The sequence below is a fragment of the Camelus ferus genome, chromosome 5 (assembly GCF_009834535.1).
Source record: "Camelus ferus isolate YT-003-E chromosome 5, BCGSAC_Cfer_1.0, whole genome shotgun sequence".
Classification (NCBI taxonomy): Eukaryota; Metazoa; Chordata; class Mammalia; order Artiodactyla; family Camelidae; genus Camelus; species Camelus ferus.
The window spans coordinates 70,821,697-70,840,125 of NC_045700.1; the positions used below are offsets into that span (position 1 = coordinate 70,821,697).

The 18,429-nt window shown below is 38.4% G+C and overlaps 1 protein-coding gene across 2 annotated transcripts; it reads right to left on the minus strand.

Moving 5' to 3' along the window:
- Positions 1 to 1,895: 1,895 nt before the first annotated feature.
- On the minus strand, positions 1,896 to 18,209 carry BZW1 (basic leucine zipper and W2 domains 1). 2 transcript variants are annotated; one of them, XM_032480086.1, is made up of 12 exons: positions 18,072 to 18,209; positions 16,766 to 16,839; positions 14,248 to 14,424; positions 12,127 to 12,221; positions 11,274 to 11,339; positions 10,523 to 10,658; positions 9,580 to 9,689; positions 9,261 to 9,431; positions 8,811 to 8,957; positions 7,980 to 8,118; positions 6,652 to 6,774; positions 1,896 to 6,296 (listed from the first exon to the last, which is right to left on the minus strand). In XM_032480086.1, exons 2-12 carry the CDS (start codon positions 16,827 to 16,829, stop codon positions 6,265 to 6,267), a joined length of 1,260 nt encoding a protein of 419 aa, XP_032335977.1. In that variant the 5' UTR covers positions 16,830 to 16,839; positions 18,072 to 18,209; the 3' UTR covers positions 1,896 to 6,264. The 2 variants fall into 2 exon arrangements, with proteins under 2 accessions (XP_032335977.1, XP_032335978.1); XM_032480087.1 differs by lacking the exons at positions 12,127 to 12,221; positions 16,766 to 16,839; positions 18,072 to 18,209 and having other exon boundaries at positions 14,242 to 14,325.
- Positions 18,210 to 18,429: the final 220 nt, after the last annotated feature.

Consider the following 18,429-nt stretch of genomic DNA (forward strand, 5'->3'; position numbering starts at 1 on the left):
AAGAATGACTTAATGACAAACATACCTTGGAGATTAGAGATAATGAATTGCTGATTTCTGATCAAGATAGTGGAATAGTAGGACCACAAGCTCACCTCTCCTGGTGACTACAACAAAACCACAACTGACTGCTAAACAACCATCAAAAAAAAAAGGCTGGAACCTTGCAAAAAACATTTTCAACTGGAAACAAAGAGGGAACCACAGCAGGACGGTAGGAGGGACGTGCTCTTGATATAACTGGGCCCCATACCCACCGGGTGGGCAATCCACAGCTGAAGGATAATTAAGTCACAGAGGCCCTCCCACAGGAGTGAGAGTTCTGAGCCCCACATCAGGCTCCCCAGACGGATTCCAGTACTGGAAGGAAGAAGCCCCAAGATGCTGCCTGCCCAACTGCTGGGTAGAGCTTGGTCCTGGCCCTCTGGTGGGTAGGGCTGTGTCTAGAGGCGTTTGTGGCTCAGGAAGCCTGCTGCTGGGTGGGGCTGCGTTCCCACCCAGTGTGTTGTTTGGCCTGAGGCTTCCCGCTCTTACTCCTACAGGCTGTTGGGTGGGGCTAGGTCTTGGTGCTAATGACCTAAGCGAGATGTCAGCCTCCAGGAAAGCTCACATAGATTAACATTCCCGGAATGTCCTCCACCAGGTTTTATGTCCGCAGGGTGAACCATAGCCGCCCCTACCTCCCCAGGAGACCTTCCAAAACCAGCAGGCAGGTCTGGCCCAGGTTCCTATGAAATCACTGACCTCATGACTGGGTCTGGGCCTGGGGATGCGAGTGTCTGAGAACAGGTGCTCAGGGTGGGCAGCTCTGGTCACAGAGCACCTTGACGTCTCATGTTCAGGTGCTCACTGTCTCCTCGGACTCAGTTGCATGCCAGAAGCCACTTTTCAAACCGTGATTGGTTCTCTGCTACAGACAGCATGGCCTTGCTGCAGACCTGGAGAGATCCATGCCCAACACTCCGGTGGAGGCCTTCCCACAACATCCTTCTCTGCGTGGAAACTTCCAGTACCATGCTGTAAGGCTGTTAGCATAACTGATGCCATCTCAGGCTTGTTCAGCTCTCCTGTCCTTCCATTGACCCTGCCTGGGGCTGTACTGTGTCATATCTCTTATCTGTCATCACGGGCTCTGTAGTTAATAGATATTGTTTGATGATCATCAGGTCCAGGTGGCCTCTTATGCTCTGCTAGTCTCCAAACAATGATGAAGAGCTTCACTGACGTATTCCTGGCACCCATGAGACTAGTTACTTATTCATAAATCCTGACTTAGGACTGCACATCCTCTTTCCAAGCACATACCCTCGTAGCCTAGGTTAACTATAAAACTGTCCCAATGACTCCTCAACAGTGCTGAAGTGCAGCTCCAAATACTTCCAGTTACCACCTGTCTGATCCTACCCTTTACATGAGGCCTCTTTATGGTTGTCAGGGAAAACGTAAGGCACTGCCCTTTACTCTAGCAAGAGTGGGCCACTCGTGCCATGTCAGAGGGTTCAGGAATCTGGGGCTTCGAGGTTGTTAATAGATGTTGGCTTGGATTCAGGTGGTGGCACCGGAGAGAAGTCATTTCTTAACTGGAATGGGCAGGACTTGATCTGTTAGATGTGAGGGCTGAAAGGAAAAGGGACTTGAAGCTTTCTGAGAGGGAAGATGGCATTACTATTTTATTAAGTAAAACACTGGCATTTTTTGAATGTGTACATTTGGGTAAGTTTGAAGTACACATGAACCAAACAAAAGCAAACGTGGTCTGGAGGAGAAGAAATTGTTTGATGGTATTTTAATACCAAGGCAAATCAGAAAGGACCAGGATTTACTGAGCCTTAACTCAATCCTGCACTCAGGTTTTTAGTATACAACCAATGCAAAACATTGCTTTTCTCTTTACATTAATAAGGAGTCTCATGAAATTTTATTCAATTTCAAGGGTACAGATAAGAAGCAGATTTCACAGTTAAACAGAAATAATGCAGCAATGTAATCACTGGCTTGGGTGGCTGTACTTGAGGTTGTCCAGAGAGCCAAGCACTAGCTGGATTATCAGCTATCCAGTTTTCTTCATTCTTCAGCTGTTTGCCATGCCAGGATCCATCAGTCCTAACTAGAATGGAAATGAGGTGTATTTACAGAGATAATATTTTATTCTTAAGATGCCACAGAATGTAGAACATCTTTCTGAAGTAACAGAGGCTTCAGTCTGTAAGTGAGTCACTTATTTCCCCATAGGTTTACCTGTGAGTCAACTTGAAGCACAGCCTTCAGGATTTCAGCTTAAAAAATGGTTTAAACTATTTTCATCCTAAGGTATTTAAAAATGGTTACACTGACTGGAAATTCCCTGAAATGAAACAGCTCTATTATATTTGATAACTTTGTAGCACCCCAAATTCATTACACACACTTAATGCATAGTTCCTAAACCTGCACTAATACAACCATAAACATTCTGAACATACTATAGTTTAACAAGATATTGGTCCCTCTAGATAGTCTACAAAGCAGAGGACTGAGCAGTTGTTGCCACTGTCTCTAGAGCACTAAACAGGCACAAGCAGTTGAGCTTGGGAGGAGTTACTAAATTGACAGTGATTGCGTGAATTTGTAAAGTATCCTGTTTTTTTCAATTCATTAAGCAGTGAAACGATAGTCTTAGAATAAGGATAAAAGCATTATAAGTGTATTGGAAAATTAAAATGCCTGGATTTGATGTGGCCGCTAATAGTCCATAGTTAGAGGGAAAAATGGGGAGGGAAAGGGAGTAGGGAAGCCTTTCTGATCCACACCAAGTTTCATACAATTTTGTGTAAGATTGTGTTCAGGCACAAATCCACTGCAATTCAAGTTTTTAGACAGAGGCCAATTATAAATTCATTATTTACGTCAAAAGCATTTATCATATCTTCTGGATTCCGCTTAAATAAAGCCTACTTACTTCTTAATGTATTTTAAACCGTTAGGCCTCAGTAGGCTGAATAGACATACTCTACATCAACACTAGAGGACTAATACTTTACATGAATAAATCAGCATGGCAGTTTACCAGAATTTTCACAGAAATGCTTATTAGCCTATTTTACATGGCACCTGTAAGTAGCATCTGAGGACATTTTTACAGAGGTAATTCAGTAGTCTAAATAATAATATACACTAAAACTTTTGGCATTTATGTTACATTTAAAGCCAACCAACAGTTCTTATCAGTTCCTGCCATCAGCCTACTTGACTGTGACAGCAGACTCACCAGTAAAATTTCAATACCATTTATCAGTGTTATAACCAAGAACTTCAATTAGAACAAACCATTTGCCTACGATTTTAACTGACTTTCATAGATGAGAAGGAACCTGAATGATTCTGTTTATGATCCATTTATAATCAAGTAAGAATCTGTCAAGACCTCCAAAGCCAATGGGAAATGCCATGTCTGACTTCCCTGTGGTGGGAAGGGTGTAGAGCCTAACTGTTAAAAGACGGTGACTGGCAGAAGACAAACTTCCTCTATTTGCCAGTGACTCTGGCAGAAAAAAATGCTTCAGGATTTGGATACACATAAAGTATGTCTGCCAATGCAAAAGTTTATCACTAGGTCCTCTCCCCTTTAAAAAAAGATATATTAGGGCATGCATTCTGAATGGGGGTGGTTTCACCCCCAACTAGGACAATAAAACCTTACTCTTTTCATGTATAAAGCAGATACAATACATATACAGCTTACCTGTATTAAAATTTATTGGGGCACTATTAAAAAAAAGTTTTTAAAAGGCTTCGGTGGTGGGATTGATGAGAAAAAGCTTTAAGAAACACTGAATTAGAAGTAAATTAGTCACATGCATTTCCTTTCCCCACCATCATTATGTTATGTCAAAATATCCTGTGACATTTTTGGTATTTGGAGTTTTCATAAGAACATAATAAATGTCTCTAGGACAATGCTCCCAGAATAATTAAGAAACTTGTAATCAGCTCTAAACACACATTTAATTATGGCATCTGAGAGGAGGCTTATCCTTAGAAACTGACACCAAGTTAGGAAAATCAATCAACATTTATCCAATCATAATTACAAGTACAGTTTTAACATGTGTACCAAGAATTACAGTATTTGAGGCCATGAGTTGGTACTAGTAGCTGTTTCAAACTGCCACTTAAAATTCAAAATGAAAATCTTTTAAGTCTTTTTAGGAAGCATTCCCTTTCTTTACACTACACGGTCACAGGTGACTTACCCATTTACCAAACACTGTAGTAAGTAAACACTACTTTATCATTATGAAGGATAAAACTCTATGATCAGACAAAGATCATAATGTAGTTCTCGAAGACTACACACTCTTTCACTATACACAGTATATAATAAACAGGGTACACTTTGTACTGCAGTAACATGCAATGATTTGTTGCAGAAATGTTAATGTGGCTTCCGCTACATCAGAATTTCGTGTAGGTGTTTACAGTTTGGGAGTCATGAGAATGAAAAGAGCAATTATTTAATGCTTATACAGCAGAGACATCTGAATGCATAACATACAGTTATCACCAGGTATTAACATGGAATTTACAAAAAAATAAAAAATTAAAAAAGAAGACTGACCTATATAAACCTAAGTGTAAGGATGGACTTTATTTTTTTTAAAAAAGTCTTTTAAGGACTACAAGTTACAAAGTAAAAGCAGATCACTATGTAGAAACCTAGTGAATACATTTTGCCTGTGCATGAAAGCTTTATCAAAGTTATTCATTTAACAATTTCACCCCACTCACAATGGTATCAGTTATAATGCTCTTCTTCATAAGGTTATAATACCTTTATTTCAAACTATATTACATGTTACTCCCTCAAGATGAGTTTTTAAACACGAAATTCTTGGCTCTTAAGAATGGCACCTTTGAAAGGGGCAATTTCCATGCAGTCTCTGGTGGTATTATTCCAAGCTCGTTTCTTTCAACAATCAAAAAACTGTGAAAATACTCGTTTTTAACATGAATTCTTTCCACCAAAAAATCTGGCCACATTTTGTTTTTCTAACAACTACATATAAAGATGGGTAGCAGCAAGAAAAGAAAGATGGAAAGTAAAAGGCAACCATTAAAATAAATAGATCAACTGTATAGAAGAGATATTTGGCTCATGGCTATTTAAAAAATTGGCAACTAGGTAAGTTAATAGCCAGATGCTTAAATCATAAGTGAAATTTGTGAAGAGAATGAAGCTGGTCCAGTATGACCAAGTAGGAATATATAGTTATCACCGCACTTCATTCTTTACAACAAATACTCTAAGCCAACAGGAAATGGGAGTTATATTTAGAGTCCCAATTAGAACATGCTGACAACAATTTAGTTGTTTCTTTTCTTTCAACAATTTTAGTTGTTTAGTACAGTCATTTGCTTTTCTCACACTATTTTATGAGTCCTTTCTTACCAATCTAAGTGTATGATAAATTTAATACTTTAAACGACAAGACTTTTCTTTGAAGATGGTTGTATGAAAAGAATTACCCATGTTTTGTCTGGAAAGATACAAAATGAATGCAGAAGTTTCTCAATGGGAAAAAGCTCTATTTTCTTCTTCCCACCACCTCTGCCACATACAATTTCCCAAAGACCTCACTTTCAAGTTTGTTCTCCATGGCTTCATTTTAAGGAATGAAAATCAGAGAGCAAACAATTGGGCTCAAGCACATTTGGGGTTAAAAATGCAAGAAAATATTAACATGCAAACAATGGTCCAAATACTCAAGATTCATGTTAATGAATTCAATTACTGTATATGAGATTTTCATTGATGAGCAGGGCTTTGGGCATACCAAATTATGACACAAATCATTACTTTCTGAGACTTTGGATACTTTTACAGTTTAATTTGCAAACAGAATTTTTATAACAAATTATTTTTAACCAAATCATATCTTGAAAACTGTTCATATAGAAAACCCAGGGAATAAAGTGAACTGTTCATCGTGGAAGGCCTTAAATTACATTATTACAGTAGAAAATACAGGAGGTAGAAGATAACTAAAAAGACTAATGCAACATTAGATTCAAATCTATAGCTCCTATAGCTACCTCAAACATGGTTTTAGAAACTAAAGCCAACATTTCCAGTAACCATAGAAACAGTTAAAATAAAATTTGCCATGAAAGCCCTTATATCATGCTTGATATAGGGAGGTAGGAAGATGTAAGAACCAGGACACATGAGACATGACATTTTATCTACAACTCCTGTTTGCTTTACTGAGGGTGTAGTTTCAAAATTCAGTCACCTTCTTCAGCTTCAGACTCAGATTCTAGAAAAGGGGGAAAATGTAGTCAAGCATTACATGATATCAGAAAGCAAAAGTTTCCATTTGTAACTTTAAAGCTTTTTTATTTAAGGACTTTTATTAACTCTCAAAATCCATAAATATTTATTAAATATTCTCAAAATTTCCAATTTTCCTAAGAATGTTAGCATTATGGTTGAACCTCACCTGCCTTAAAGTAAGTGAGTTTTTGCAGGTCTGTTATAAATGAACAAAAATTTGTACTCTAGGTACAAAATGGTATCTGAATGAAAGGCAAACATGCATGGACACATTTTTGGCTACATTAAAATTAGTCTTTAGGCTTTACCAAATAAACTGCACAAATGAAAACACTTACCTTCTTCAGCATTTTTGAGCCACTCTACGAACTTTTTCATTTGCTCAAGGAAGACACTTTTCCCCTTTGCAACATGTGCATCTTTATACCACTTCAGAATGGGTTCTTCACTCAGGACTTCAGCTATAAAGAAAAGAACAGCCTTTACATTCAGGGAGTTTTCACATAGTACTTCTCTAACTAAGGCAGAGTTAGAAACCTCCTAAGGTGCAAATGACTATGTGGCAAAAAAGATCCTTTGAAAAGTAAAATACAAACAATTATCTTCGCTGCTTACAAACAATGTCTTAACTGGTTTCTTCAACAAATTAATTTTTAAAGAAAAGGAGAGAAGATGAAATGGGAACCCTATATCAAGAAACTTTTTTACACCTGAAACTAACAAAACACTGTAAATCAACACTACTTCAATTAAAAATAAATAAATAAAAGAAAAACACTTAAAAATTTGGCCAATTTATGAACCTACAACCACGAAATCAACCTTATTAAACCAGGATCCTCTCAACTGAAAGCAATTTTACCCCCTGGGGACATCTGACAATGTTTATAGACATTCTTGGTTGTTACACTGGGGAGAGGTGCTACCGGCATCTGCTGGGAAGATGCCAGGGATGCTGTTAAACACTCTACAATGCAAAGGACAGTCACCTACAAAAGAGTTATGTAGCCCCAAACAGTATTACCAAGGTTGAGGAATCTTGTGATAATCAGGGGTATTTGATATATAATTCATTCATATTTTTAGGTGTGAAAATGTTAACCGTGATTTTATTAAAAAGCAAAAAGTCCATGTATTTTACAGTTAAAATTTAATTATTAATCTTCCCAGAACTAAATGAAGATTTCTAAGATTTATTTCTAAATAGTCTAAAGAGTGAAGGAAGTAGGGGTTATAGATACTTTAAAGAAACCTAAATACAAGCTGATAATCACCGAAGCACAGGGTATAAATAATAAATAAATAAATAAATAAATAAATAAATAAATAAATAAATAAATAAATAAATTCTGGGGATGCAGGTAGATCTTTAAGTTTAAAACACAGGAACTAACAAAATCATCTGTCTGGGGAAGGGGACTGGTGGAGTACAGGAAGTGAAGTTTGAAGCCTCATCAAGAAGGCTTTAGATTTTAACTTGTTAGTAAGGTTGAGAGATGATTTTACGGTAATGTACTAAAAAGCACCCAATTCAAGCAGACAACTCAGTCCTGTGATTAGAGTAAAATATTTTAGGGTGATGTTTAGAGGACTACTCAGAATTATTTTGAGTTTTTTAGGATTTTTATTAAATGTATTCATTTACAAAATTCAAAATTTAAATTACCTTTATAAAAAAGCACCACTATTTTCTGGAAGGCTTTCATGAAATGAATGTTGTCATAGCAATACTCCTGAATCTTCAGTAACAGAGTCAGCTCAGACTGACCTTGAGTTGTAAAGGCAGCAAGTAGAGGGCTGTATTGCTTTTTAAAGGGAAGGGAGAAAAGATCGAGTCACTTAGTAAAATGACCATCCATTACAAAATTCCTAAAAGACAGAACATACCTCATCATTTACAATCACTGTAAATTATATTCTATTTAGTGGAAGTTGGGGGGGAAAAAGAGAAAAGCAGAAAAATCTAAGTATCTAAGCCAAAAAGCAATACTATACCAAGGATTCCAGATAACTGTCAATACAATGTTAATATTTTAAAGGGGGGAAAAGGAAAAGAATCCTTCTATTTTCCAATATTCTCTCAAAAGCAAACACCAAATTGCAAGCTTAAGCTACTTAAAAAAAATTCTCTTTTTAAAATTTTTAATTGAAGTACAGTCAGTTACAATGTGTCAATTTCTGGTGTACAGCACAATGTCCCAGTCATGTATATACATACATACATTCATTTTCATATTCTTTTTCATTAAAGGTTATTATGAGATATTGACTATAGTTCCCTGTTAAACATGTATTTGTTTTTAACCTGTGAGCCAAAGAAAGTCAGACTTTTCAAAAGGTTATCATCAATAGTTAATATGTTATTTGTCTACTTACTGCTGGTTTATTCCCAGGAACCACAGGATGTGATACACCCTTTTAGAAAAAAAAGTACACTGACAGTTCACTTATCCCCACTTAAAGAAGAATCATGTTTTATCAAGGCACAGTTTAATACCTTCAAGTGCTTGATGGCTTGCTCTGCTACAAGCTCCTCTTTTTTGTTCCATTCCACGGTGCTCATTACACTGGACCACACTATTCCGATAACAATGGGTTCTGGAATGTTGTTTTTCTTCATCTCCTCCTTGACATACAAAATTATCTGCAAAAGAACCCAAATTTAGTACAGAAATACATTCTGATATGTATATACTCCACACATCAAATGCAGACCTTTTACAAAAGCATGAACATCTTTCCATGCAACTAGCAATGACTACATACAATCACAGAACTTTCAGAGTAAGAAGGGATAGAATTCCAATTCAAACCTTATATTACATATTAGCAAACCACCTAAGAAAAGATCAAGACGGAAACAGAAGGTCTTTCCATTGGCTTGCACCCTACAAAATCCCCAAATGTTATGAGCCATATAAAGATGATTTAAACAAAAATATCTCACATCCTTAAATGGATCACCACGGGACATCTGTTCTTGAAGTTCTTTCTGGAGTTCCTTACGAGCTCCTATGGTTTGCTGATTCCGAACATATTCTGAAAGCTCTTTCAAGCCTGCCTCAGTGAAATACTTCGTGAAGTGTTCAACGCTTTGTTTATTGGCAGGAAAAAGTTCCTGAAAAGAAAATGTGACCTGGTTAAATGGTCTTCAAATCAGATTAAGAAAAACACTTTTCCTCCTTTCACAGATTAAAAATGGGAAAGTTGTCTATTACATTTTCCTAAAGTATTGGCAAGAATGTGAAGAGTAAAAAGTTACAAACCATCAGTCTGTTATCCATGCTCACTTTTCGAAGACTTGCAGCTACTGCATTGATATCTTTCTCATTTATCCATGATTTAAAGAGCTTTACAGCAAAAGCTGCTGAAACCCCTGTAGAACAAAAGAGCTTACTCAACAGAAATACTTTCCTGGATTTCAACTACTGTTATCTCCCCATTTCCTCCTTCCAAGGTTCCACCACATGGGATTATTCACTTTATCCCCAAACTTAACACTAGAATATTCCCTTGCCACTGCTTACCATTAAACTCCAATTTTGCTAGTTGTATATTGTTAGTCAAGTTAAACTGTTTCCTTTTTATAGAATTTAAAACAATTTTTTTATTGAAGTTCTGATTTACAATGTTAGTTTCATATATACAGCAAAGCGATAGTTAAACTGCTTTGTGATGTATAAAATAAGGGTAACAGTTCTTACACTTGACAGGGTTGTTGTGAGAATTAAAATAAGGCATGTTAAATACTCAGTATTCTAAGCAGTAAAAAAGACTAGCTTTTAAATTACTGTAAAGAATAATTTAACTGTAGAAATCACAAAAGGGAACTTTCTGTCCTTTTCAGCTCGCCATTCTCCCCAGTGTCACTTTCTCCATTAAGGATGTTCCCAAGTCTCCCAACTGGGATTAACCCCTCTCTAGGTTTCTACAGCATTTCTATTTTTACTTTATAATCACATTTTGTCTAGATCCTGGATATATGCTGTATGTCTAAAGAAAGCCATTAAGCCTAGATGTCCAAAGTATACATTAAATGACTAATGAGTTGAAATGAACCAATTAAATTTAAGGATAGTCAAAAACTAAGACTATTACACAAGTCAAATCCATATAAACTATGTATCTTTTTTATCAGTTCATCGTTTATACTCTTATCTACCTGACCCTCAGCCAACTAAAGATCACCCTTTATTAAAGGTTTATTACCTTCTTTAACCAAATTCTCATTATAAAGGCTATTAAGAATGGATGCATTAAGTGTTCCATTAGCCAGAAGAACACCAGTCAACATAGCCAGCTTGTTCCTCTCCGACTCTGAAAAACCCTTTAAGAACAGCAGCAGCTATAAAAGTAAAGAATTAAGGGTTAAAAGAGCAACTGCATTATATAAAGAGCAGCAGTAAAACATACCATATTGGTTACAAATGTGGGCTCTGGGGTCTGACCATCCAAGTTTGTATCTCAGTTCTAATACTCACTAGCTGAGTGATCTTGGGCAAGTTACTCAACCTCTACCCCAGTTTCCTCATATGTAAATATGGGCAATAAAACCTGTCACACAGGGTTTTTGTGAATGTTAAATAAAATAATAGAACAATGCCTTGTACTCATTAAATTTTACTATTAACATTACCAAGTTTTCTGTGCACTTACATGTAGAATATTTAAGACTCAAAGAACAAGTGTGTTAAACTTCTCTTTCTCAATGTGTTTAGTTCTGATCTGCTACCCTCGTCTTCTGAACCAACCCCACTTTGAGTTTTACCCCTTTGCCACTTGATTGGATATAGAGATAAGACACAGTGTACAGCAATTAAACTAAATGATATACCCCCAAATTTCAGAGACAGCCTACCTAAATATCTAAAATTATCTCAAATCCATGGAAGAATTAGGATTTAGCATTCCCTTCTGATTGCAACCTTTTGTTTTTCACAAAGCATACTGCTGCTCATACCTTTTTTACTTCATCTTCAAAACCTTTCTCCAGGTATTTGTAGCGCCTGATTAACTTGTTAAAAACCTGTAAGAATGTAAAGGAACTGAATGATAACTCCATATGTATAAATGTCAGATTCCTAAAAGATCTAGGTCAGGGCCGCTGAGATTTCTCCCACAGTATCTCTATAACAGCAAAGAAGTGAACCTTTCATCAGATGTTTAACTAGCTTGAGAAGTCTGCCAGCTCCCAAACACCACAATACTGTTAACACTTTAATCACCGCCAGGCAAGAGACTTTTACTGCCAAATATTAAATAAAGCATGGACTAATTATTGCTCAAATACAAGTCATTTACACATTTATAGGATATTAACAGAATAAGATCATAAAATACAGTTCTACTTTCCTAATGACATAGACAACAATACCTAAGGTTAGATGTACTTGAATTCTTTGCTTATAGTAACACAAGCATAACTGTGTATGAAACTTTCAAATGAAATTTTTGACTAATAAGCTAATCTCCCTATAACTCATTCACCTTTAAAAAGCTATATGCAGAATAATTCAGTGATGAAAATCACTACAGGGAACTGATTTTCCTTTTTCAGCTTGACTTTTTCTTAAAAATGAATTAATTCTAGAGGGACAAATAGGAAAAGGAGAGCTAATTCAATTTTTTTCTACTTTGTTTTCCTCAACACATTTTAAGTTTCTATATCATCATACTGTGCCAAGAACATCTCTAAACCTTCAGCTCAAATTCCTTTAACCTTCTACCTGTGACCTCTTAAAAGTAGACTATTCCTTGAATACTAGTCAGATGGATAATAGCTAACTGCAATAATTACATGAAGTTTGGTTTACCTGAGCAAATGCTTGCATGGTCTCTAGGTCTTCTTGTGCTGCGAACACACAGACATCTGTACGCATCATGTCATCTGCCAGTGTACCACCTGGGGCTAAGGTATATTTCACAAAAAATTTGTGAAGACCTTCATTTAAAATTAGTAATTATTTCAATCTTACTTTTTAAAAAAAATTCAGTTTTTTATTTTTACGGTTCAGGTGTACAGCAGTACAGTTCAACATCTGTGTACAACTATTCAATCTTATCATCTGTAAAGATTCTCATAAAATAAAATGGTAATTTTAATTTATTTATTATAAGTCAATTTCCCAATAGTTCAATATGTATGAATAAAGTGAAAACAATTTACTGGAATAAACAAAATAACCCTCTTTAGCAACCCAATGGAACTCACTAGATTAATTCAGCAGTGCCAAATCTTCACTCAAGTGGAGATGTTCAGAGTTGGTTTTGACGTTCCATATAGGAAACCACCTTTTAGAAGCTTCCAAAGAGGCCGGGCTATACAAATCCTCAAATTAAAGACTTTATCTTCTAGACACATTTGTAAGTATTTATGGATAAAATGATATCTGATGTATACTTTAAAATACGGGGGGGGGGGCGTGTGGAGAGGAGATGAAGTCAGTGGGGGCATAGATGGATGAAGATTGTTAAAAACTGAAGTTGGGTAACATCAGAAATTCATTAACCTAGTCTCTTAGGCTATATTTGAAAAACTCCTTACTAAAACAGATTCTTTAAAAAGAATTTTAAAAAGTGGCTTATTGATAACAGCATTATGAATAGAAAATAGACACGTTTCCCATTTCTTACCATAAAATGGTACTACAATAAAAGGGATACTCATTAGACCAGGCATCAGAACATATGAACATTAAGTTCCCAGTTCCACCACCAAGCAATTGTTTGACTGCATGTAAACCAGAGAAGCCTGTCTAAGCCTCCATTCTGCATGTATACAAATAGAGTTCTGATGCTATCAGCTTGACTGTGAGGTTCAATACAATGTTACTGTAAGAACATTTTGAAATACCTTAAAAGAGCTATGGAAATGAAATTACTATCACCATTTGAAGGTACATAAGTAAGTAGCACATTCTGTTAAGATATCTGTTGAGGGTGAAGGCAGGAGTAAGAGCAGTGCTACGCAACAGAAGTATAATGTGAGCCATATAATGTAATCTCAAATCTTCTAGTAGACGTATTAAAAATAAAACGTGAAATTAACTTTAATATACTTTAACTCAACACATGAAAAATATGATTTTAACATCTCAGTATTCAAAATATTACTGAGATATCTTACATTCTTTTTAATACTGTCTTTTAAAATCCAATGTATATTTTACATTTTCAGTACATCTCAATTTGGACTAGCCACATTCTAAGTGATTGATAGCCACATGTGGCTAGTGGCTAATATACTGACAGCTGCAGGATTACAGTCTTCAGATATATAGTCATCCTGGATTGGTTCTAGAACCCACGTGGATACCAAAATCTGCAGATGCTCAAGTCTCTTAAATAAAACGGCATATCTTCATATAACGTACACACATCCTTCTGTATACTTTAAACCGTCTCTAGGTTACTTATAATACCTAATACAATGTAAATGCTATGTAAATAGTTGCCCAGACTGCGGGAAATTCAAGTTTTGCTTTTTGGAACTTTCTGAACACCATCCCGCCACCCGGTATTTCTGATCCACAGTTGGTTGAATCCATGGATGCGGAACCTTTGGACATGGCGGACTGACTGTATAGAAGTATTTGGTAACACAGGACAAGAAATAGTGGTTTCTTCATTAACTGGGAGTTGTACAAACACAAGTTGGAAAAAGCACAGGGGGATGCTGTGGGGAATTAGCTATCAGACAGAAAAGTCTTCCCCAAATGGTATGGTTCTGTAATGGATTTCAAATATAAAGCTAGACAGAGCAAGGCAATCTGCAAATTTACCATAATTTGAGAAGAAAAAAAAGGAAAAATCGTAAGGGGGTAAAACAAACAGAAACAAAGCCACCCCAACTTGATACGCCTGTCAAATAGTTCATATCCTGGATTCTACATAATCTCCATACATCACATTCCCCACAAAACCCAGACACTTACCCAGCATTCCACCAGCCACCAGAATGTCAAAGAGTGTTTCTGCATATCGGCGGTAATCAAGTTTTGCTCCAGAAGCATCAAGAAACTTTGCTACTGCTTCCAAATCAGTACCAGTTTCAGTTAAGCCTTGAATAATACAGTCTTGAAACTGAGTAGGGTCAAACCTCTCTTTTTCATCTGGGGGAGAAACCCCAAAAGATTTAGTTTTAGATTAAAAGGCTTACCAAAATGCCATGAAATCACAACTTTATGAAGCTATAACTACTGAATACATTAACCACATTCATCACAATTTCACTTATTTCAACAGCTGGAGAAAACAAACACTACCTAGATTACCCAAGACCTGAAATATGAGCAAACACAACAGAAGACTAAACGCACATCCCTTGCAAGTTCCACCTTTGCAAATGCAAGGCAGGACTGCCTAATCACAAGACGTGTGTGGCTTTTCTCCCACTATTTTTTCACACAAGACTCGTAAGTCAGCTAAATGAGCTAGTGTGTTCCTACTGCCAGGAGATAATTTCTACCTGGAATGCTCTTCCATTGCCTCTGAGCTTTTCTGAAATCTAGGACATCTTCTTCACCTCAGGTAAATTTTATTCCTGAGTGAAATTTTGTTCAAAAACTGGAGCTCTTGATTTTCTTTAAATGCTTGTAACACTCTACTTTAAAAAAAAAATTCACTCACTTAGTACTTATTAAGGTATTGTTACAAAGTACATTTATTCAATACTCAATATATGACAAAAACTAAAGTAAATCTACCCTCAGTAGATATTTGTTCCCATTACTCAGAAGGGAAATTGAAGGCCAGAGAAGTTGAGCCATGAAGAGATTATACTGTGCAGCAAACTGCCTGATTCAAATCATGATCACCATTTAACTGTCTGAAGCTGAGCAACTAACCTCATTCTTCATGCCTAAACTTCCCTACTGTAAAATGGTGATTAAGACTAGTATCTATCCCATAAAGTTGTTGTGAGTATTTGAAAATTTTTTTTTAAATTTTAATCTTCTTTGGGGGGGAGAGGTAATTAGGTTTATTTTTTTATTTTTAGGGGAGGTACTGGGGATTGAACCCAGGACCTTGTGTATGCTAAGCATGCACTCTACCAGTTGAGCTATGCCCTCCCCTCAAAGTTGTTGTGAGTATTAAATCACATAAATAAAACAGAAAGCACGCTGAACAATGCCATGGGTAAGTACACACCCTAGCCTTTACTGAGTTGCTATCACACACTCAAGGATAGGGTTTGATTTATCTAAGTTAGATGATATCTTAATTTCCACACAGCACTAGGGTGACCAACTCTTCCCTGTCTGCCTAGGACTTTGTTTTTAGCACTGAAAGGCCTATGTCCTAGGGACTCTGTTCAGTCCCAGGCAAATGAGGATGGTTGTTCACTGTAGTCAGGACCTAATCATCAAGAACTAGGAGGCCATGAGTGATCTCAACCTGGAAGTGGGGAAGTGACATCTCTTCTCAGTACTAACAACAATAAAACTACTTGATACTATATTTACACAAAGGCGGTACCAATAATCCACTGTTTGCGGATACAGACTTCCCCCATTACTGCTGAATTCCTCTGGTTCCCAACTTCTATTCCTCTTCTTGAGAAAATTTACTGGCTCAAATCTAAATGAAACTGCAAAGACTAGGATCAAATCATTCCTTGGTCTCCCTGCTATAAGTAGGGCAGATGACAACCAGAGATTATAAAAGATTTTGTAATACATATCTCAAAGTGTCTGCCACACAGGGTAGAAAAACACAATTTATAACCAGTAGCCAACCCAGTTCTCTATTTCCTCAAAGTTTCCTGTAAGATAAGGTCAATATGTGCTTTTGAGCAACAACACTGTAAAGTTTGAGGGGAAAATATTAAACCCAATATAAAATATATCTGAGACCACATATTTAACTTTGTATAACTAGTGCAGTGCCTTACTACAGAATTCAATACTCATCTAAGTACCAACTATATTAAGTAGTTAATGTAATTCTTGTACTTTTCTTACTAAGTCTGTGAGGAAATAGTTTCAAAAGACTGCAATGTGAACTCTGTTCCAGTATTAACTTCCATGGGTTAAAGTTTGACTTTTCTCTCACAAATCTTCACAAAGTTTGGGTCAAACTAGTAATCACGTTAGGAGCTCTTCTTTTATTAAATTAACCCTTTCCCTCAAGCTAAAGTTTGTTTAAATGAAACTTAGCTAGTGAAAACACAAGCCATGCTTTTTTAGAGCCCCTTCATCTTCACAGTAAAAAGATAATTCACTAGCCTGTTTAGATATATATAAGTTGACACCAAAAATCTTAAAGGCTTGGAAAAGCAGTAGAAATACTAAGGGTATATCTAAAATGGCAGTGAACTAGAAGAAGTTCAAGTTCCTTCCTGGTATTTTCACTTCAGGTTTTAGTAGTAAGCAATAGTCTGCAGGAGAAACCAAGACATGAAAGTTATCCCGAAGGCTTGAAGAGAGAGATTATTAAAACATAAATATTTACCTCTTTTTCTGGTTTTAAAACGCTGGCCTGATAGCGTTGGCTTTTGCTGCTTTTGATTATTCATAAAAGACACCCTGGAAGGGGAAAAATAAGGCCTTAAAAATACCAGTGCCATAACATTCATTTTAGAAACAAAGCATCAAACCTCAGCGTAGTCACATATAAACCACACAGAACATACACTTTCAGCCTAGCAACAGACCTGGGCAGGCACAAAGAATTACATTTGCCTGAATTAAATATAAGTTCAAAACCTGCATTTCTCCAGACAAAAACCCTTTAAAGATGAAACGTGAAGTACACTTTCAAATGACTTTACAGAGCAAGAGAATGGTGGCAAAACAGCCCATTATAAGCAGTTTACCCTCTTCCTGGTTCCTCTTTAAATTCACCTACATCTTCCACTACTTCTAAGCCCCACAGAGGACTAACAGAGACGACCACCATAGTCAAGAGGTATCCAAAACATGTATGTCAATTTAAAGACATTGTCAAAAGGCGAATGCCCTCAGTTGCGGGACCTGTTTATGAGCAGCAACACCCTACCCTCAAATCGTGCCCATGACCGCAGCGGCCGCTTGCAGCCACTCCAGCCTGCAAAATGAGCAGAGAGCAGGCCTAGCCTCCTTCGCCCTATATCCCTACAATCCAAGCCTCCTCCCCAGGCGCTTATCTCCCTATCAAACCCCTCCGGGGCCTCCCGCCCGAGCAACAGACAACCTGCCCCCGCCCAGGACCCCCTTGGCCTCGGCCGGGCGCCGTGGGGGCTGCTCCTCGCTCGCAGCCCCTTCTTCACTGACCCCGTCGTTGGCGGTGGCGGCCGCCGCAACGAGCGGACCACAAGCGCCGAGGCGCTTCGCGCCGGGGGCCCAGCCGCCCCGTACATCCGCCCGCCCTCCAGCGAAAGCAGCGGCGGCTGGAGGCGGCCGCAGTGGTGGTGGCGGCTCCTCCGCCCCGCCCGCCGGAACCCACCACGCGTACATCACCCAACAGAGGCCGCGGCGGCTTTGTTACCCAGGCCGGGCAGGGCCGGAGAGGGGCCTGCCTCCCCCACTGTCTCTGCCTCTGGCGCCCCAGGGCACACTCGGGCCCCACGTTCCGGCCCGGGCAGCCGCCCCTCTGCCTCCCAGCTGAGGCGGCAGCCCCGACCCCGGAATCCAGGCCCCGGATCCGGCCTGGCCTCCTGCGGCGGCCTCCGCCCGGGCCTACCCAAGCCGGGCCGCACAAGACCTGCCGCCTCCCTCACCCTCTGCCCGGGGACGAGGGACCATAACCTTGGCCCAAGGCGGCGGATCCCGCGCCTTACCGAATTTAAGGCGAAGAGAAAAGAGCCAGAAATCCCCGAGGTGGCAGCAACTGCGGTGGTGTCTCCTCTGCTACCGGAACTAACGCGAGGAGGCGGAGGAGGAGGAGGAGGAGGGAAGAGGTGAAGCCCCCGCCCCGGCCGGCCTCCTATCGCGAGATTTCTTCCTCCGGTGTCCTCCCCTACCCCTCCCTGATCGCGGCTTTGGGGCCTGGGGTGGGAAAGAAGGCAAAGAAAACGAGAAGGGTTTTCAAGGTTTCTTTATACCCTTATTGGATTCCAGGTTTCCCAGACACTTATCCTAGACTAGCCCATCTTTCTTCCACCACCGTGTCATCCAGCCTCTTAGCGAGCACATGGA

Coding starts and splice junctions, on each gene's coding strand:
- BZW1 (XM_032480086.1), bottom strand. CDS start 16,829: ATGAATAATCAAAAGCAGCAAAAGCCAACGCTATCAGGCCAGCGTTTT. Junction 11,340..12,126: donor CCATGCAAGCATTTGCTCAG/GTAAACCAAACT, acceptor ACATTCTTACAG/GTTTTTAACAAGTTAATCAG. Junction 9,690..10,522: donor TGAGAATTTGGTTAAAGAAG/GTAATAAACCTT, acceptor TTTGTTCTACAG/GGGTTTCAGCAGCTTTTGCT.